At 35.2% G+C, this 22,998-nt stretch overlaps 1 protein-coding gene across 2 annotated transcripts in view; it reads right to left on the bottom strand.

The window, feature by feature from the left end:
- wls (Wnt ligand secretion mediator) overlaps positions 1-11,315 on the bottom strand; it is a 79,131-nt gene extending 67,816 nt beyond the window's left edge. Inside the window, exons 1-3 of one of the 2 annotated variants that reach the window (XM_090380041.1) lie at positions 11,190-11,315; positions 4,595-4,890; positions 382-407 (exon numbers count right to left, since the gene is read on the bottom strand). In XM_090380041.1, coding sequence (XP_090236167.1) covers positions 382-407; positions 4,595-4,890; positions 11,190-11,295 — 428 coding nt within the window. In that variant the 5' untranslated portion in view covers positions 11,296-11,315. Of the gene's footprint in view, positions 1-381; positions 408-4,569; positions 4,891-11,189 lie in introns of both variants that reach the window. The other variant, XM_090380040.1, reaches the window with a different exon arrangement.
- Positions 11,316-22,998: the final 11,683 nt, after the last annotated feature.

Below are 22,998 nucleotides of genomic sequence, written 5' to 3'. Positions count from 1 at the left end.
TTTTCTCGTGGTTTTGGCAGTGTTTCTGAAACCACGAGAAACAACTCCATCAACCTGGACCATTATTACTACCCTCTGGCAACAGTATGGGGAGGGCTCTTTTCTGTTTCAATGTTGACAATGTACTATGTCATATTGTACAGCTTGGAGTGACATAAAGGAATAAACCTAGATACGAGGGCTTTTCAATAAAGAGCAATCACAGTTTTTTTTTTTTTTTTTTAACAACATACCTTTATTAATCATCCTTATTTTGATGGTCCTTTTCAAAGTAGTCCCCATTTGATGAAATGCACTTACTCCAACATTTTTGCAATTCATAAAAACATGGTGGAAGCCATTTTTCAACATGAGTTTGAGAATTGCCTCTAATGCCTTTACAACTTCTGATGACTGGAAACATTTTCCTCACAGCTCCTTTAACTTTGGAAATAATAATAAAAAAAAAAAAAAAATCACAGGGTGCAAGGTCAAGACTATAGGGTGGATGAGGAACATCTGATATTAATGCTGGCTAAGTACTCGATGACAGTATGAGCAATGTGAGGTCTTGCACTATTGTGACACAGCAGCCACTCACCTGCATGCAGTAGTTCTGTAGCAAGATCCTTCATTCCTTGAAGGTAAAAAAAAAAAAATCTCACCATCTTCAGTAATCCATTGCAGTTCCTGACAAGCCTCCATCCAAACTTGCTGTTGCTCAGGTGTGAGATGTCTTGGAACCCACATGCACAAACATGTGTCATGGAGAATACAGTGCGTGATTCCTACTAACATTCTCAACATTTCTGACAGTTGCCTTACTGTTATGCGATGATCTTCCATGAGCTGTGCTATATGGAAGCATAGATTCACCACAAGCCTCTTTTAACATTTCATATGCTTCCGCTGATGTTTTCTTGAGACAAAACAAAATCTGAGATTGGCATATCATTCCTTGTGTGCCATGTCCATAGTTACACAGGTGAAACTGAACAGGCATAAACTTGACCGAATGCCATGAACACACCATGTGCATGGTCAACTCTGCAGTTGCTATGTGATGCAGCTTGGTTTGGTCTTAAATTCCACATCTCAGCTAGAAATAGCAAGCAATATAGTTGTTCATGAAAAATTATGATCTTTCTTTATTGACCAGCCCTCACATAATCCTCCTCTTAGTTTATGGTTTTGGGAAAGATATGATAGACTAAATTCTAGGAATCCTTTACGGTACAGTTTTTTCCCTCTGTAGAAATTATTTCCAGTGTAGCTGACATTAATTTTGTTTTATATTTAATTTGCAATATGTATTAACTGTACATGTTGCATTTGCTCACTCTCCTTTTTTTTCCCAGTCAACATTATTTGTCTGCTTTCTTTGCTGGTACAGTAATCAGTGACTTTTGTATATGCATGTGTTCATTCAACATGTTATCAATAAATTTCATAATGACAGCATTATTATTATTATGTTAATGCTACATTTATCATGTTTATAATAAACATACATTAAGTGTACAAGTTTTCAAGTTACAATAAGCTATCACTAAACACTACAAAAAAAATTAAAAAAAATAATAAATAAATCATCTATTAATATAGTGACAAAATAATAATAATATAAAAAAAAAACTCCTCTCAGAAAGGGGCATCCTGCTTATAATACTTTCCCACTTATAGCGCTATTTAATGGCTGGTTCCCCAGAAAGCACTATAAACAGAAGTTTATAGGGAGAGGCATATTTAATGACTACCAGCTTAAATATGTTATTTACTTATTCTACCATTCAATATAGAGAATACTACTGCATATAAAGTGTTTAGGGCGTAAGCCTCAAGCTATGGAAAAGTCTAGACTATGTATAAGTATAGTGCGAAAGCATCAATAATACATAGCCAAATCTGAATGAACAGAATATTAGCAAAGCGGCATCATTTTAAGTTATAACTCATATTGTGAATACCTTCACAACGAGCTGCCATGATATTGCACTTATTCTCAGATGGATATTCTCTAATGCTACTTATTCTCAGGTGAAGCGTTACTTATTCAAAGTAGTGCAATATCATAGCAGCTCGTTGTGAAGGTATTCACAATATGAGATATAACTTAAAACAATGCCGCTTTGCTAATATTCTGTTCATTCAGATTTGGCTATGTATTATTGATGCTTTTGCACTATACTTATACATAGAATACTACTGCTTAATTTAATTTTCCTTTAGATTTGTCCAGAGGATGAAATAAGCAGTCTGAGTAACCAGGTTCCTCTATATTTCTCTGAATATTCTATCTACTCCTAGCAAATTCCTAATAGTTTTCATGTTTAATATAGTGCCAATAAAAATCTTTAGTTCTGTTTGGAAAAATGCAATTAATTTAAATAATGAATACCCCCCCCCCCAAAAAAAACCTCTCTCACCAATTCGCTGTTTATTAACAAAGATGTTCAGCGTCTGCTACAAATATTTTCATGATGATGATATTGTCTGAATTGGCACCTACAATTTCTCTGCCTTCCTCAAAAGCTATTAAAACATTGACACAAGTCACAGCCTCCACAGTTCAACTTCAGCCTAAATTCTCTTTTTTGATTCATTTGTCTTTTCAATCTATTCTTTCAAGTAATCCTTCTAATGTATTTTCTGAAAATTAAAATCTACATATATTTTATGTATAACGTTATTAGTCTCTTCTTCTCAACCTTCACTCATCAATGATAAATGAATGTGGTTGAGTACTAAAGACACAACAAAGTGGTTGAGTAGTAAGGGTACTTTATGCTTGGATTAATGTAAATTCTGAGCAAGAAAAAACTGTTACATAAAAATACAGCAAGTCCTCATTATCTGACAGTTCATTTTCCAATGATCTACATATCTGATGCTTCATAATTTGTAACATAATACAGCAAAATTCTGATTTTATGTGGCCAAATTTTATGTACAGCATTATACTGACAATTTGTTTTTTAAGTTTATTATCACTTCTTTTTTTTTTGTCCTCGCCGTTTTCCCATTATATATACAGGGTGTCTCAAAAATATTGGTACAAACATTTAGGGGAGGTAAGTAACATCTAAAGGAATGTGAATCGTATAGGAACCCATAACCGGAAACGTCACGGGAAAGTAGTAGCAGAGGCACAAGAAGCAGAAATGACACAAGACAGTAATTAGTGGCAAACATTTATTCGACATAATATTAACAATGGAATACGAGATGGATGCATTTCATGATGTTACAACAGATGCTCGAAGATTCCACCATGAGACGCGATGCATGCGTGACACCGATGCAGCATGGATTGGCGGACACGGTCAAACACACCTGGAGTTTCTTTGACAGTAGCAGCAGCGCAGATGAGTCTCGCCATGAGATCCATTTCCGTCTCCATAGGCGATTCACACACGATAGATTTGATGGCCCCCCACATAAAGAACTCAAGGCTCGATAAATCAGGTGAGCGTGGGGGCCAGGCAATGGGTCCACCACGGCCAATCCATCGACGTCCAAAACGCCTGTTCAAATGGTCACGAACACACCTTCCATAATGGGCAGGCGCCCCGTCATGTTGAAACCGAATGTTGCATCTAACATTTGCTGGAACATCGTCAAGTAACCCTGGTATAACTTGTTCAAGAAAGATCCAATATTTAGCGGAGTTCACGTGGGATGGTAACAGGTATGGGCCGACTAAGCAGTCACCGACCATACCTGCCCACACATTTATTACAAAGCGATGTTGTGCCTCATGGGGGTACACACCGTGTGGGCCCTCTGCTAATCCATACACTAGGTGCATCTCTGCCAGCTCACAGTTCGTATATCGATGCATGCTCTTCGTGCAGCGACTACTGCTTGAATGAGTGAACCAAAATTTTCCCTCTTGCGAACTGATGAACAGCGCTGTGTACCGACTTACTGTGACGTTTCCGGTTATGGGTTCCTATGTGATTCACATTCCTTTAGATGTTACCTACCTCCCCTAAACGTTTGTATCAATATTTTTTAGATACCCCGTATATAAGAGGTCAGTGTTTTTATTGTTTTGGCATGAAATTTTTACGGTCGGATGCCCTTCCTGATGCCAACCCTCACCCTTTATCCCGGCTGGGGATATGTAGTGGTCATTCCCTGACCTTCCACATCCTCCTTATTTGGTGGTCACGGACTCGAACCCCAGTCTAATCAGGAAGCATGTGCTATGCACTGCTGCTCCTGCCCACCTGGCTATGGAGGCGCCTTTTAAGTTTATTATCACTAATAACTATAAATATTTACAATGATTTATGTATTTAAGATATTTACGATTTGGATTGATAAATACTGTACTGTACTGTACTGTACTGTACTATAATTAAGATATAACCAGTTTAATACAATTTTCTCTATTATCCAAAGTGAGATCTCAGATAAGTGGGTTGGGTACAGGGTATATGCTTTTGGACAAGAATGTAACCTTAATTTATAACTATTCCCATAGGAAAATTGATCTTATTATCCAAAGATTTGTCATCTGATGTGTAATGGAGAAATGTACAGTGTCAAATAACTGAAGACTGCTTGAACATTAACCAAACTCACCTATAGGATTGTTTGGATTGTGTACAATGTCGATCTGAAGAATTCCAATAAGGTTTTGCATCCATCTGGAATAATCGAGTATATAGCCACCTTTTGGCCCAGGAAGTTGAAAAGTGAATACAATATTATTGGGAGTAATTGAGTCATTTTTTAAAATTTCAGGCTCATACAAGCTTGTTTCTATTGAAGAACAGCCAAGTTTTTCATTAAGAGTATTTCCACGCAGAATAAACCATTCTTCATCATATACTCCTGCAGGCAAATTTTTTCCACTGATGCATTTTGTACCCAGCACTGGATCCACATTAGATGGCGATGGAGCTGGAAAAAAAAAAAAAAAAAACCTAAATAAATAAGAATTACTGAGTGGAACTAATTGCTCATGCTTTCAAATTCTTTCAAGAAGGTGGGTGAATAGAGGAAAATCTTTCCAAGATGGCAGCTTAAAATAAATTGCAATCAGACAGTAAATATCAACATCTTCTAAAATCCAGATGGAGTTTATGCCATGTGCTCTGCATTACTGGATGCAACCATTCTCCATTGTTGGTTATCCATCCCATACATTCAGAAAATTTCACTTTTTATGCTATTAAATAAAAATACATAAAAATTATGTATTTTTATTCAAATTTTTATTATAATAAAATTGGTGGTTATCAAATTTTCTAATATGATGACAATAACAATGTGACAGGTTTGTAATCATTGTAATAAATCTGTCACATTTAAGGTAGCCTGTTGTAAAAAAAAAAAAAAAAAGAAAGGAAACAACACATTACAGAATTTAAAAAGCATTCATGTGAGTATTTTGGGAAAAAGCTGCAACTAAGATAAACTACAGGTTTCACACAAAGTTTGCTATATTTGTGCTGAACAGCTGAAGAAATGAAGTCAGGGTAAAAAAAAAAAAACATATGCCTCTTATTATTTCTATAGTTCAGCTTGAACTGAGAGGCCATGGAGATGGTTACTATTTTTAGTGCTATAGCACTAAAACTAAAAAGGACATCTTGTATTCAAATCTACCATCTAATAAAAAATTTATTAGATGGTAAAAAATTAATCCCTAAATACAATTTAATCATCAGATTCTGAATGTAATGGATTTAACAGTGAAGACTGGAAAAACCTGAAAAGTTTAGAATCTATTGTTAATAGCGTTCAGATATCATGTTGCACAGATGTTTTCTCCTCTTCTTAAGTTATTGTAATTCTGCTGTTATACCATCACAAAAAAGTGCCAAAGTCAAAATTAACCTTTTTATGTTTTCTGTGACAACATAGCAGGATAATCACCACAGAAGAGGAGAAAACATCCATGAAAGCAGATGATTAAACACAAGATAATCTGTACAATTTGCCATTCAAATATTATGTTCAGGGGCAGTCCACAAATAATGCCTCTTTGGCCAGAAAAGTATAAAGATAACAGATACAAAGTTGAAATTTATATAATTTATTAAACAAAACTGGGAAGCCTGTATACATTATTCTATGTGTCCACCTTGTTTATAAATACATTTTTGCCATTGCACTTTCCAATTCACATATACACTGTGGGAAAAGGATAGACCTTGCCTGTTTTTATTTTTTAATCACCGAAAGTGTTTTTCACGAAGATATCTTCATATGCTCAAACAACAACAAAAAAAAGTAAAAAAAAAAAAAAAGCAAATAGAACCAAGTCTGAGCTATTAGATAAGGAAAAACTCTCCACCCTGGGCTTGCAATTTTCAGAGTCATAAGGACAGTGTGTGGCTTGCATTATCACAGCACAATGTGATTTGGTGTCCTGTTAGAGCCTCCCTTCTTTTTTATAGCCCTATTAAGCTTGTCGTGTTTGGCAATATCTTTCCTCATTTACAGTCTGACTTTTTTTTCTAATCAACAAAAAAGTGGGCCTTCTCTGTCCCAAAACATTGTAGCTCATCATTTTTTATGATGATTAGTATAGTATTAGTAACAGTAGTGGCAAATGATGGAAGAAAGCAAGCTTATACAGCATTAGAAAAAAAAAAAACTTCCCAAATCACCTGTCCATCCCCTCTAAAAGTTGAATAAATTCAAGGAAGAACTAGACAAACTGATCTGGCAACTGGTGCTTTTTTTTTTTCATTCACTGGAGAAAAGAGATGTGTTCACTCTTTAAACAGGCATTGAATGGAGAGGCCATGGAGATGGTTACCATTTTTAGTGCTATAGCACTAAAACTAAAAAGGGCATCTTGTATTCAAATCTACCACAACTTTAATATGACTATTATCATTTACAGAGGAATATGATAATGTTCTTGATAATACAGTCACTTGGGTTTGAACCATGCAGATGTGTGTATTACTGCACTCTCCGCTGCAATGAAATTTTAATGGTCATAATGGAAGATCATCACCTGTTATCGGGCCTTTTAAACAAGCTTCTTGAAAGTTATGCGCTCCTGAAAAAGGTCTTGGCAAATGTCCTGCAAGGAGAATTTCATTTCTCTTGTTAACAGCCTGAGTACCCATTTGCAGCATATTTTCATATAATCTAATGCACTAAAATAGTTAATACACTTCTCTTTGCAGATCCTAGTGCTTGCATCATTGCATACATGGTCATTTTCCTGTATTTTTGAATAAATCATTTCATTCAAAATTTTAGTGTCTTCTTCAATGAACACAGACTTCGATCTTCTGCAACTTGGCTGGCCATAAATGTTACTGACTCCTTTAAAGCTTGCAAGCCATCTAAAAATGCTGCTTATATCAATAGTGTCTTATATTACCAACTACTGGTGGAAACAGACATCAGTTTGACTGTTCATAATTTCACATCTACAACAGACAAACTTTCATTTCAGATGTTTATGCCTTAATATCTACACTAGCAATATTCATGTTCCTAACACAATTACAGAAAACTTTGTTGTCCAAGAGGTATTACTTATGGACTGGCCCTTGCAATTTCATATAAAACTAGCAAAATGATTTTTCTGAGAGATCCAGATCTTCCAACATCTGCAGAGATCCTAGGATCAAGATTCCAAACTAAAATCTACTCCCTTCAGGACTATTATTTTCTTGATACAAATACCATGACGAGTTCATTTGTTACTTTTCTCAGCAAGATTCACCTGTAGCAATATTTATTGTACTGCTTTAGAAAATCTAGCAAGTGAACCAAGAGGGTAGAGAATGGCCAACAATTCCACTAGCCCGAAAAGCATTTTCTTTCATAAGGGTTATATTTATGCTTCTGTTCCAAAGGTATAATCAGTTCATTTAAAAGTGATGCAAGGAAGTTCATTTAAAAGTGTTGCACATATTTGTTCTTAATAAAATTAAATATAAATGGCATATGTGCTACTGTGTGCAGATCTAAATGTTTTATGTTGTTGGGACAGTAATCAGGTTACACCAAAATACTGTGGTTTTATTTGTGAATGAGACAGTTGCCATGAAGTCAACATTAAACAATGATGCACTGGGTACAAAAAAAAAAAAAAAAAAGTTTTACCGGGTTTCAAAAATTATTGAATGAACTGAATCGAATTAAAAATTATATCAAAAATTACTGAACTGAAAAGTCTCGCAGACCCAATGAAAGTCCTATTACTTCATATCAAATTAAGGTTAATGAAGTGTTGTAAAGGCTTTGACGAGCGTAGTGATTGCCTTAAGTACTTTTGTGACTAATTTCTAAGTTTATTTGATGCAAAACTCAAAGAAATTTTCATTATCCACAGATTAATTTTAAGTTAGAAATTTTAATGGTCAGAAGTTTACAACTTTAACATGACTATTATCATTTACCAAGGAATATGATAATGTTCTTGATAATACAGTCACTTGGGTTTGAATCATGCAGATGCAGATGTGTGTATTACTGCACTCTCCACTGCAATGACGATGCCAATCGACGTTTCTTTTCCATCAAAAATATTGCTCACAGCATCTTCCGAAACAAAAAAAAAAATACCAGTTATGAAAGTGTTGTTGTAAATATGCTTAAATTTCAAAAATAAGGACAACATGAAAGTTTATTTCTTCTACTCTACAGACAGTTTTCTAGAAAACCTTGATTTCATCAGCAAGAAACAAGATGAGAAATTCCACCACAATATAGAGAAGATGGAAAGAAGATATCAAGGAAGACAGGACAGAACAGAACAGAACATAAACATTACAGATTACTGGTCTTTTAGGAGGGGGAAGTCTAGCATAAAAAAAAAAAAAAATATTTGAAACCAAAAGACCCAAAAATTTATTCCAATAAATCTGCATAATTTTGACTTTTATATTAACATGGCTCAATAACCATGGAGAGTATAATATCTGCATATTATACTGAAACAAATATTATTACCAGGGGTTGAAATTGAAAATTTTATGGAACAGAATGCTCCTTAATCTTATTTTTAACAACCACGATAATACCAATGTGTTATGCATTTCTATGCACTCTTGTCAGCCCTGCTTATTAGTTGAAGGAAGATGAAGAATAATATGACTTTTGTTAGGCCAGTACAAAAATTAGTTATCTGGAAAGCATTTTTTAATTCGTTTCTTATTTAATATTGATAGAGCAGACTTTGTCCCCTATTTTTTTTTTTTTTTTTTTTTTTTTAATGGATCAGGGGAAAAAAATAAATATTCAGATTGCTCATTTGTGAAAACAATGAAAACATACTATTTATCTTATGGAGCTGAGTTATGACCATTAATATACAATGGTCATAACTCAGCGAATGACCCAGTAATTTATCATCTCTTGTTTTTTTTTTGAATTGTATTGTTTTGGTATGCTGGAAACAATTAACATGTTATTTACAATTAATGTAACATATAGAGAAGTTAATCATGTAAAAAAGTTTATCAAGTTTTCAATTTTCAGAATTTAATTACTGTTTATATTATGGTGTGAGATTGTTACTGGTTGCTTTGGGAACCCAGCGTTATACAAATTTAATGCTAACAAGCAAGGTAATGTGGTACTTGTATTTCACCTCATTGTGTGACTCAAATTTCCTGTATAATGTTTTTTTTTTTTTTTTTAGTATAAACTCCCCCTTCTCCACACTCTAACTTTTGATAACGCCGCCTAGATTATTAACAATTTGTTGATGCTCATCTTTCCACTGAGTTCTGTTTATTTTATTATATATATAAAAAGCACACACTGTTTTTTGGATAAATTAAATAAAACTTACAAACTAAGGAAAAAAAAGATGTTTTCATTTTCACAATTTGTGGAAATCCCTAACTTAAAAAAAAAGTAAAACAAAAAAAAGTAAATTTTTAAATCAGAATAGTACTTAGAGAAGGCAAGATATTAGAAAAACCCCATTTAATGCACTAATGTATATTATGCCATTGGTGCAAATGTTTTGTTCTTTTGCACCTGATATGTATTTATTTTTTAATTGCATTTTTCTTTTGTCCAAGGGAAAGGAAGGGGGGTTACCAGATGAAAAACCAGAAACGGAGGGTGGAGAAAAATGGATGACAAGAAAAACAAACTTAATCCCAAAACTTTCAAAAGAAGAAAATGGTATTTGATAAATTAAGAGGGCACCACAAACCCTCACAAATGTTAAAACCACAAACAGAAAATACTTAAAATCTAGAAATTCAATTTTTAAACAAAGAAATAATAAAATAATATATGACTCTCTTCATGTGAATGAGATGACAGGGATCATGTTTTGATGAAAGATCTAGATACAGAGCAGGTGGACATACAACAGAGCATGATGTAGTAGAGGAAGAAGTGGGCTTCAAAGAAGTATGAATGCATATGTTTCTTTTTCGTTTCTTTATAGTGTTCTTTATAAAGTAATATAGAGTTTTTCATCATTGAGATTTTCAACCCCCCCCACACACACACACTCATGTACAGGCAGGGGCAGGCTGTCCTGAGGGTGCAAGGGGTGCATTGCACCTGGGCAGCAACATTCAAGGGGGCACCTGAAAACATGAACCTTATGTACAAATATATATAAAAAAAAATTTAAAGGGGTTGCCAAATTGCGATTGGCACCTGGGCACCACATTCCCTAGGAACTCCCCTGTGTGACAGGTATAATACAGATGCCACATGAGCAGATGTATTCCTTTTAGGAGTATGGCCAATAGAAGGTTAAGAACATCAGCTAATCATAAAACTGATAGTTACAGGATTTAATTACGAGCACATTATGCAATTCTATGAAGGGTCTTAGTATTCTCCCCAGATAGGGTTTGTATAAACTGCTCTTTTCACACACTCTGAAACAATCCTGTAAAAGTGTGCTAGTAAGCTTTTTCTTTAGTCGCAGAAAAGTGATTGAAATTATAATTTCATAACTAGGGGTATAGGGCATTTTTGGGGCAATTATCTCTAACCCCCCTTTATGGAAATTGGTGATATAGCGTACTTCGTCCCCAACATCCCCTATTTGAATCCTGAGTAAATATAAAATATATAATCTGTGCAGAAAAAATAAAAAAAATACAACTAGTCTAAATTCTTATAGATTAGCATTATTTACTCTTCTCATATCTTCATTTTTTGGATCTATTATGGCAGTAGACTACCCGGTAAAACACTTCTTCAAAAACAAAACGTTAATCTATATACATGTTGCTTTAATCACTTACCTATGCAACCACCAACCAGAAAACAAATAACTTGACAAACAAGAATACCGCCAACAAGTACTGCCAATTTACGACCACTCAAATTTTCCAAAATCGTACCAGCCATTGTCACAGCCTATCACAGCATTGACAACACACTGCTCGAAATAACATCAACTCTTTAATCGGTGCTATAGATTAATATTAAGAGAAATCCCTCTTATCCCTAACTCGAAAAAAATCCCTTCTCACTCAACTGAAAAAAAATGTTTGCATAAATATATACTGTATTTTTAATAAATATGTAGATGCTGTGCTCCTTTAAAATAAATAAATTTAAAATGCTTCTTGTCTAGGTAGACTATAAAGATATGACAGATATATTCATAATTTCGACATAGGTTCTTTTTTCTTTCATAGAATGTAAAAAAAAAAAAATTCAGCAAAAAAAAAAAAATAAAAATAATAATAATAACCCCCTGCAATCACAAGGATCTCTTATGCGAGCCGCTCTCCACTTCCATGACTCATATCGGTATTACACTATTTGAAATAAAAAAAATCGATTTTCTCTTGGATCAAGAACTATCACTGCAATTTATTTGAAATAAAATGCTACCAGTGCTGCATTGCTAGGGTTTGGTCCCGGCTTCACACAAAAATTTTTGACTCCAATCTTCATCATGTATAAATCTGGTCATGTTCGATGCTCTCCGCACAAAGTAACTAAAGAATGCACTGATCCTAAAGGAGGTAATTATTCTCGGTGGCTGTATTGTCAGGGGAACGGGAAATATATTGTGCAAAGATAGGTGAAATAGTAGAAGTTTCTCTGAAATATGCCAAAGTAGATAGTAGAAGAATACCATTCACATTCAGCTTACTAAATCCATTCAAGGCCTTAAACATCTCAATCAGATGACCTTGCAGGTGACAAGTCTCCAGAAGCTGCAATTTGCAAAACTCAAGCCTTTCTAGGTAACAGAACCCTTTGTTCCCTTCTCCAATCTGGTTTCCCTTCTCTGCACCCGTTCCAGCAGATCTACGTCAGTCCAGACCTGTATACAGAACTCAAGATGCGGCTTAGCCTACTTAAGTAGGTTAGGCCGCATCTTGGCAAAATCTCATAAGCTGTTTTGGCAGCATGTCTGCACTTCTCTGAACAGTTCAGACATGCACTGTTCAGAGAATTTCATATCTGACTGACCAATTACCACCAGGTCCTTTTCATTTTCTGCTACCCTGAGTGCAGTACCACACAGTTGATAAGTTATACTGTGATTTATCACTGCCTTGATAGCATCAGCAAATATTCTTTCATCCCGTCTATTTATGTGTATTTCATCCCGGTCAAAGCAGTCTCTCCTGTTAACAAGCACAGACCGCGCAGAGAAAAATTTACCCCATGAGTCTTACACATTCTCTCCAGGGACGAATTGACTATTAAGGTTCTCAATGTGTACTCTCTCTCCTATCGTGTCTGGACACAATTGCAGACACCTTCAAATTCAATCCTAACTCGTGAATTTTTCACAATATTGCCCTGTACTTGTTAAGTAAGATGAAATTATAGAGAATATATCATCTTATAATGGCACGAAGGATTATATTGTTGTACACGTATTGGGAGGAAAATTCACCTTGGGGAAATTTTTGCTAAATTAATTAGATTATTATTTGTACCAGCATGTCAGTGATAATACTAGGGGTGAGAATATTCTTGACTTCATCGTTATTCATGAATTAGATGACATCACAGGGCTTAAAATACAGGAACCATTGGCAGGTAATAATCATGCAGTCGTCAGGGGGAAGATGAAGAAAGATTTCGCGGTATTTAAAGGTAAAGGCACGGTTTTAATTTTAGGAGAGGGGACTTTGACAGTTTAAAGAACTATATGGTGTCTATTAATTGGGTAGATTGCACAGTGAAAGCAGATATACTTGAATTATGGAATAACTTTAAAGCAAAAAGCACAAAAGCCGTGAACACTACATATCATTAAGAAAATATTGTAGGAAGAGAATGTGAAAATGGATGGATGAATGTGGAGCTGGCCAGTGAAATAGAGAAAAAACACAGCATGGGACAGTTACAGATTACTGCAGCCAAGTACAGCTATAAGTTGATTTGTAATAGTACCACAGAATGTGAATACAAGGAAGAAAACAGCGAACAAAATTGGACCCTTGTGCACTGGATGTGGAAAAAGTACTAGACGACCTAGTTGATCTTACAGATGAATTGAACAAGTACTTTGTAGCTGTCTTTACTCAAGAAAGACATTCATGCTGAAAAACAGGCTGTGCAAATGAGGCCCAATCATATGAAATTAGTGATTTTAAAATTACAGATGACTGTTTATTAGAAAAATTTTCATGCGTAAAGGTAAGTAAAGTTCCTGGAGTTGATGGCATATACCCAATATTTGAGGGAAGATGCTAAGGAGGGTATTGAATCATTGAAGTTAATTAAGTGGACTAGGAAAAGATTGCTTTGGATTGGAGAAGTGACAACGTAACACCAATACATAAAGGTGGTTCTAAGAGCGAAATTGATATCTACAGACTAGTATGATTTCAGTGGTAGGGAAAATCGTAGGAGCAACGATTAAGAGTGCAGTCCATGGACATTTAGATATGTCATTCTGAATAACACAAAACATGGTTTTGTTAAGGGAATATCATGTTTAACTAATTGGTACCTTATTTTGACAGTTACTTTGGATTTTAGTAAGGCATTTGACCGAGTCCCTCATGAGTTTATTGTATAAGCTGCAACATAGGATTTCTGGAAAAATTCTTCGATTGATTGCTCGGTGGCTGCAGGGCAGAGGGTTGTGATTAATGGATATTCTTCAGACTGGTGTAAAGTCAGAAATGGCTTCCCCCAACGATTACTGTTATTTCTGATTTTCTAAACAGCATCTACGATGGGTCAGAAGACTTGAGGTCATCATTTGACGACAACGTAAAGATTAGTAGGGTATTTAATGATCAGTACCAAGCAGCGCTCCTTCTGGATGACTTGAACAGGCTGAAAGAATGGTCAGAAAAGTGGCATGTTTTAGTGCAGAAAATGCAGGGTCTTACACTTGATAGCAATCCCAAAAAACATTATATACTTGGCGGGTTTTTTTTTTTTTTTTTTTTTTTTTTTTTGTTTTGTTTTGTTTGTTTGAGTATTTATTAGCCGCATCGGCAGCTGTGACCATAGTGCGCTATTTTGTGGGGTTGAATTAAGAACAGTAGAGGAAGAGGGAGTTATCTAGGAGTTATAATACGAGCAGATATGAAGTTTTCTGAGCAGTACAGACAGGCAACAAGGAAAGCTCATGGTGTCCTATCGATGATTTAATAAACATTATTCTGTAGAGATATGGAAGTTATAGTTTCAATGTATAAGGCAATTGTAAGACCATATTCGGAACACTGCGTACAAGTATGGAAACTTTATATGAAAAAAGGCATTGAGCTTCTTGGAAGGGTCCAAAGATGGGCAGCCAGCATGGTGAGATCGGCAAAAGGGCAACCATATGAGGAAAGACTCCGAATATGTGTGCGACTGAGCTTATCAACCAGGCACCTCAGAGGTGCTTGATTAAGGTTTATAAGGCTCTGAGAGGGGTTGGTAAAATGAATGAAGGTGGAATTTTTACGGTTATAGAGAATTCCAGAACTCGGGGGCATATTCCTCGGCGTAGTACAGCTGGTAGGATCGCACTCTTCCCCACACTGGGTGGAAAAGCACTGCTTTCGAATCCTGTCGATGACAGGAGGAATTTATGGGTCTTTTTCGCAATGCAGCTGAATTAGTCGGTCTCAGGCAATGGCATGGTTTTTTTTCTCATGGAAACTCGGGTTTTTCGGCCTCAGAACACACGCAATTTACCAGATGAACATGGCCTTAGTTGCCGATGCACCTAAAACCCAACAACTGAAACATCGAGGGCATAAATTCAAATTATAGGATGGAGGTTTATACTAAATTTTAGGAAGTTTTTTTTAGTCAGCGGATGTTGATTTCTAGAGCAGGTTGCCTTCGCAGGTAGTTGACAGTTTGAATAAATTTAAAGGTCAACTGGATAGTTACCTATGTGAGGAGGGAAGCAAATAATTTTTTTTTCCAGCTAGTGCAGCAAATGTCTGTGGCTTCCTTGCATATATGGCTATTACGATTTCTACCGTTACTACTATTATGTTGGCACTAATAATATTATGGTAGATGTGAGGACTTGCTTAACAAACACAGGGGAATGTTGAGGAAAAAATCGCGAGTTAGTATTAAAATTGAGTGTCTGCAATTCTGCCCAGACACGATAGGAGGGAGTATATGAAGAGGGCTTTGTCAATTAGTTCGGCCTTGGAGAGATTTGTCAATCAGTTCGGCTCATGGAGTAGAATTTTTGGCAGCGTGGTCTGTGCTTTTAACAGAGAAGACTGATTTTACACGAATGGGATACGCTTAAAAAGAAGGATTGCAAGAATATCTGATAATGCTATCGAGGTGTTAGGCGGGTCGAAAAACTGCTAGCTTGGGGTGATACACAGACTAATATTAACTAGAGCAGCAGGCAGAGATAAAAGTGATTCTTGCAGTCATTTTATAGGAACATGCAGCAGGCTGTGCAGCAGTGTTGGGGATTTCGATTCCTGCTGTGGGTGCTCATTGAACAAGTGAATACTGTACACAGGCAGCAACAGGAAAATCAGATGCATGTACACTAATACTGAGAGCATACTAAATTTGATGAAGATGAATTACTGATCAAGTCATCAAATGCAGATATTGCAAAGATTTCGGAGACGTGGTGTCACTCGAACATAACGGATGCAGAATTTGAACATGGGGAGTGCAACATATAGAGAAAGGACAGACAGGACATGGTGGGGCGATGCACTTAATTAAGAAGCATATTAAATCTAAGGCGGCGTATCCAGTCGACATGGGTGGCCAGTGCAATATTCAGTCCATGTGGTGTGACATAAGTACTGGGAAAACAATATTGGGAGTAGAAGTGAGTTAATGACTCTGATAATTATAACAACTATGCAGAGAAAGAGTGATGCAATAAATCAGAATATCTTATGGGGATTTTTGACTTTCCATATATTGATTGAAACTTATTGGTCACACACACTAGCAAGACTTTTGTGGATTTATTGTATGACTGTTTTCTACATCAACATATTAGAGAAGCAACAAAAGGAAGGGGTTCTTCCGATGAGATTATCAGCAGTGATTCTTCATGCTCTGAGAATCTGAAAGTATAAGATTCATGGGTGGCACTGCACTTATCACAGTGTGATTTACGTAAAAACTGTTAAAGGCAAAGGATTTTGCTTTCGTAAGGGTGGTTACAGCGCTCTCAGACAGTTTTAATTTCTATGAAACGGGATCAACTGATGTTACCAATAGCAAATTCTATATAAGAAGCACTCAAGGTTCTAATCGTACACGCTACTAGGCTTTTCATACCAACTAAGAAATACTGTTCAAAGCTTAGACTTAAATGGATGTCAGATATGTTTGGTCGTTTCAGGGTGTTAGGAGCATCAGAAACGTAGGCAATATTGTGTCGTATATAATATGTCTGTAAATTGCGTGTGTTTTGTGATCGATGTGCTGTTTGCTGGAAGAAACACACGAGTTTTCAAGTGAAAAAAAAAAAAAAAACACCACGCTCTCCTCACCTATGACCGACTAACTCAGCCATGTGAAAAACACCTATAAAAATTCCTCCCGTTATTGACGAGATTCGAACTCATGTCTTTTCCTCTCGGTGTGTGGAGAATGGGTGTTAAACCAACTGTGCTATGCACAAAGGCAGATGAACTAAAGAGACTTGTAGCAGAGAAGAAAAATACATGGGATTCATATCAATTAGCAAGATACTGAAGCCTATAGAAGTAGATATAAAGTAGTCCAAACTCAAGGACTACTTTATATCTACTTCGAGAATTTGTTGGCAAAGAATGCAAAAAAAAAAAAAAAAAAATCCTTTACTTACGTTAACAGCAGAAAGGAAAGGAGGGCTTGAATCACATTCGTCCAATTGATATCGATGTTTTAACTGTTGACAGTCCTACTCAGGTTTCTGACAAGTTGAACAGGTATTTTGCACTTCACACATGAGGAATCCTTTAAGGGGATTCCAGAAGTTTAGCTAAAACTGAATGATTCAGTGATAACTCAGAGGAAGGTTCGAGAGAAATTGAAGATAAATATATAAACCGGCGGGTGGAGTGGATAAGAATATGCAATTAAGTTAATGGAGGCAGAATTAATAGAAGGTTATTAATAAATTCGTTCAAAGAAGAGGGAGGGTGAATTTTTGTTGTCTGTCTGAAAAAAATAAGTGAAGTGAAATAAGTAGTCTTACAGGATTTATTATCCTTTGATTTACCACAAGCCACCATTTCTTTAAAATTTTTCAATGCTTGCATATTAAGATCTCGACAGATGAAAATGAGATAATTCTTATAATACGCAACATCCTAAACATTTTCACATTAATTTGCTTATCTGGCCAAGACCCGTAGAATGCGAAGTTCTGAAACAATGTTTTTCGCCATCATTCAAATGCTGCATGGTACATGTGAAATGCTTGGTGACGATGAGTCATTTACGAAGAAGACACTTCATCCTATGGAAACTATGTTCAAAATATTTTTTCCGAGAATCGCATTCATTACGCATGCGTCATTTATTGCCAACTTTCATGTTTGCAATTTTGAAAAGTTCATTAAAATGGCCTTTTCTGGCATGGTGTATTGCAAAATAGACGTCCAGATCAACCATCTTGACATGTTTACAATACAAAATCATATGTACACATTCGATATCGAAAAATAAACAAATAAAAAAAAATTAGTGTCTTTGTCATTACCTTTGGAAGGCAAAATATATTTTAGTAGGACATTATACGGAATGCTGAAGCAGCACTTTCAAAATGTAAAAAAAAAAAAAAAAATCATGATTTCAAAAAATATTTTACTGCCATCATTAAACCTAAAATATTCGCGTATTTGATTTCATAACTATAATTTTCAAATAAAAAAATGTTATTGAAACGATATCTGCAAACAACGTTATGAGTTTGCAGATATCGTTTCCAACACTACAGTGATGGAAAGTGCCGCCATCTAGTGACCTATTCGATATAATCACAAAAACTGGGTTTTTGTGATTATATCAAACAAACAAAAAAAAAAAAAAAATCAAATCAAACAGTCAGTGAAAGAAGTTTGATTCCTTTCAAACCAATCAGTTAAAGACTAATTTTAAACATTTTATTATTAATCTCTGATACACAAGTGCATACTGTACATTTTTATTCCAACATTTCCATAAAGAACATTATTCATTAAAAATTCCCTTTCTCATTCTACTAAAAAGTTGAAAAAGTTAACATCTAAAACAGAGAAAGTACTAGATAAAACATTTTATGAGTGAATGCAGGGAAAACTTGTGGTTCTGGACCCAATTCTACTTTACAACTGACTCACACAGCCATATCAAGATACGTTAGAGAAAGCCAGCAGAAGCTGATAAATATATCAGAGTAGAGTTGTTGATGTTGCTTAACATCAGAGTATGGTTAATTATGGCTGAAAAGATTTAAAACTACAGAGAAACCTAGTGTGCAGGAAACAGTTATTTACACAGTTCAAAGGATAACAAAAATTCCTTAAAAATGTTTATTGCCTCGTTGTAACACGGACGATATTCCAGAGTTTAGAATATTGCCGATATGCATTTGTCAATTCAGTTTCGTCCTAATCTTACTACTCTCCATGTTTAAAAAGATGAAGAGACTTCATGTTCATAATAATCCACTGTGCACAAAAAAGAATATGTAAAACATAGGACTAGAATTTGGCACAGCATCGAACTAATTTCTAAATTGACAGAGAAACAGTTAAAACCTGTTATGTCAGGTCCTCCTTCTTTATAGAGACTAAATATGAATAATTTTAAGTAGAATATTCGAGACCTAAAGCTACTTGAAGTAATATGTACATGTTAACTAAACTTAGTTATTTTGAGCTTAAATTACATATGACTTTACGTCTTTGTTCGTTTCCAAGGCTAAAATATAGCTTTTCAAATCCACTTTAAGTGTGGTTTCACTGCATATGAAATAAAACAAATAAATCAACAGAAGAGAGCGAGAATACCGTTGCTCAATGCATATTCTAAATATGCAATGCGTAAGGATTGCTATTGATGGAAGTATCTGTCTGCACGTGTAAGAGCTATAGAGTTTGACTGCCAATGAAATTTTCGATTTAAAATCGGGACTGATCCGTAATGGCTGAATCTGGCATGGTCATAGGAGCCAAGCCACTCTGGCATTTTGAATCAGTTAAATTTTAAATTTCAATAGATAGATAACGGAATAGAAACAATTCCCATTTGAGTTTTGTCACTGATATTTCTCGCATTTCATTAATGAAAATCCCAAACGAGTTGTACAGAACCTTAGTCCGTGCATGGGTTGAAGGTCGAAAAGATAATTGAAAGTAGTTATTGACATTAGACCTCAATTTCTGTAGACTAATTTTCAGTAAATACGTGTGAAGGGCGATTGTTCCACAAAACGGAAAGTTGAAGAGATAAATGAGGAAGAAAAGTTGGTTCTGTGAATTCGAAGTTGGATAGTAAATGGATGTTGACTGGTTGCAGCATGTATTCGGACTGATTTGGGGGGGGGGGGGAGAGAGAGAGAGAAGAATTATATAAGACAATTCAGAAGAACTGTGCCCATGGAGGTAACTACAGAAAAGCATGCAAATCAGCAAATTATGGAAGGTCAATGATATACAAGATGAAAAGAGTGAGAAGAACAGAACCTTGGGAAACACCTGCATTAGTGGAATATATGAAAGTTTAACATCTTAAAGATAAGAACTCTTATACCATGTGATTATATATACGTACTAAGAATTTTACCGAGAATACATCAATGTATATTCTTAACCTTAGCCTACTTTTCAAAACAATATGTCAAACAATACTTGTCATCGGTATCACGATGGGGAACGCTTCCAGTCGTCCTAATGATGACAAGACAAATATCTTGAAGAGATAACATTTCAGTTAAGAGTATGTATTGAGGCGTTCACAATAAAATTAATATATAATCACATGGTATAAGCGTTAAGATGGTTAGCCACGTGACTCATTTGTTCCAATGCTTTAAACTTATTGCATTAACGTTAAAGATAAACTTTTGGGCATAATCATACAGAGTATTCCACGATATTGACTTATTCGTGGATTTCTGAAAGTTTATAATTATCTTTTTTTCTAGGTGAAGGTGCTAATGCTCATAATATCATGGTTTCTCCACCAGTTAGGAGCATTTTTTTTTTTAATTTTTGCCTAACTAATCTCTTTTTTGTCAATGAGAACGTTGTTTCCCATGATAAATAGAGATGAAACATTGCTCGAATGACGTCCTTATCAGCTTCGCTTTGCTAATGTTTGTGTGTTTGCTAGGCGAAAACGTCAGAAATATTAGGACAACGTATGGGCTTGGCACACCCAGGGTCCTGAGCTGGATATCATCATCCTTCTCTTTCTTGGGGATTCCTTTCTACCCCCCCCCCTCTCTCTCTCTCGGTAATTTTTTTTGGCTGGTGCAGCATAAGCCTTTGCAGCACCATATGGCTAATAATAACGTTGTCCTTCGCCCTTATCCTGGCTTTCGACTAAATTAAGTAAAACATAGCAGCAGCTCTGGTTGTTCATTTATTTTAAAATTCCATTGGGCTTTGGTGTGTGTGTGTGTGTGTGTGTGTGTGTATATATATATATATATATATATACACACACACACACACACACACAACCTCCAAAGAGTATCCGAACATTCCAGTTTTCATAGTCCATTGGACCTCGGATAAACAAGCGACTCAGAGATCGGTATGTATAAAAGGCGCATGTGTTGCACAATATTTGTTTTGGTGAAAAGAGTCGATCTGAAGATTACTCCATGGAAATTAACTCCATGTGCCCAGAGAGTACTGGGAAGAGATATAAGGTAATCTCGTCAGACATCCCTACAAAACAACAACCTGAAGTTTAAGATCTGTATACGAACACTACGTATGAAACTTCACAGAATCGGTTTTCATGAGAGAGCGGCGACGCATAAGCCAAACATTGCCCGTCTTGTCTTGCATTTTGAAACGAATGCCGTAATCGATCCGTTGGGTAGTGGAATTCCGATTCAGTATAAAGCGAAGTTATGAGGCGTGCCCAATTTCGCTATACCTAATTCAATCAGAGAGGTGGAATATATTGTGGCGAGAATAAGGTGTAGTATGGTCACAAATCAAGACTACATTTAATACGAATCAGTCTTTATTCCAGTCTACATACCTCGTGGCATAATGGAAGGGCTCACAACCCCAAATTGCAGTAACCCCCCCCCCCATCTTCCTTCCCATAAGAAGGCTACTTTTTTTTTTTTTGCGAACCCGCCGATTTTCCGCTTTATTTAAATAATGTTTGCTTTTGAAAGCTTATACATATCCATATGCTGTTTGGTTATTTTTTTTTAGTAATACTGACATTTCACCAAAACTGTCCGACATAAAAAAAAAAAAAAAAACCACCACATTTACCGATTAAATTTTATTTAAATATGAAGTCGCACCCACAGCATTTCAGTTTATTCTCTCGTAATTAAATTCCATTTTTAAAATCAATATTTTGATTTTTGACGAATATTCTTTAAAATCTAGTTAAAGAATTTAAATTTCAGAACAGATATGGGAATAAACAAACTAGTGACTTCCCAATAAGCGAAGCTAAAATCTAGCCATTATCATAAGTTGCTGCTAGTTCCATTTTTGACACTTTTATGCATAAGTATTTCATTGTATAAATACACTCCTTGGTGTATTTATACAATGAAAATATATTACACTGGTAAGGTTATTTTAGTACAATAGTCTAAGTAACCCTAAAATACCATCTTTACTTCTATTACAAAAAGTAATAGCCTCAAGTATAAGTAAAACACATTTGTCAACGAAGAGATTATTATTTTATAATGCTTACAACCAGAAAATATGACTAGTATCATAAATAAACGAATTTCAACTCTTAAGCCACTTTCAAATGTATATGAAAGTTATGAAGAATCAGATTCATATTTCATTTATTTCTCAATGTGATGGAGAATCATCAAATTGCATCGCTGTCATTCTTCCCGAAATATTTAGATATTCTCAGATACCTTTCAAGATATAAAATTATCAGCATTGATAAAATATAGTTTAAAATTAACCCTGAATGGTTCAATGACTAGCATTAAATGCGATAGTACAAAAATAACTTTTACAGATTTGGTTTTAGAAATACCGTTGCTTAATACGTAAAGCACAATTTTCATAAATTCTCATTTACTAAAAAGGCCGCCAGAAAGATATACTTTCACTGAAAATACTGTAAACTTAAAATAAGCATAAATCTTTAAAAATCCAGATACATCATGCAAACAGATACAGCCACCATTGAAAGTATTATTTAAATTCTAAGCAAGCCTTGCAATAAAATTTATTACACACACCTATGCAATTCCAAGTTAAGATTCTGCAGCTGCTGTTTCCTGTAGTGGCAAGTTTAATCCATCATATTTAAAGAACTACAAGAAATTTAATTCTTTTAGATTTAAGTAAATATTTTGCACTTACAATCGAGAAAATTAAATATGTAACTTCCGCATTAATTGTATCAAAAGCTTCATTTCGTATTGCGCCACCTGGTGTCTAAACTGCTTAAAAATACCGTTTTTAGAGAAAATAAAATAGGTGT

This window comes from Mastigoproctus giganteus, chromosome 8, assembly GCF_048544385.1.
Source record: "Mastigoproctus giganteus isolate SK-2022 chromosome 8, ASM4854438v1, whole genome shotgun sequence".
Taxonomy (NCBI): domain Eukaryota; kingdom Metazoa; phylum Arthropoda; class Arachnida; order Uropygi; family Thelyphonidae; genus Mastigoproctus; species Mastigoproctus giganteus.
This window is presented reverse-complemented; position numbering and strand designations above follow the sequence as displayed.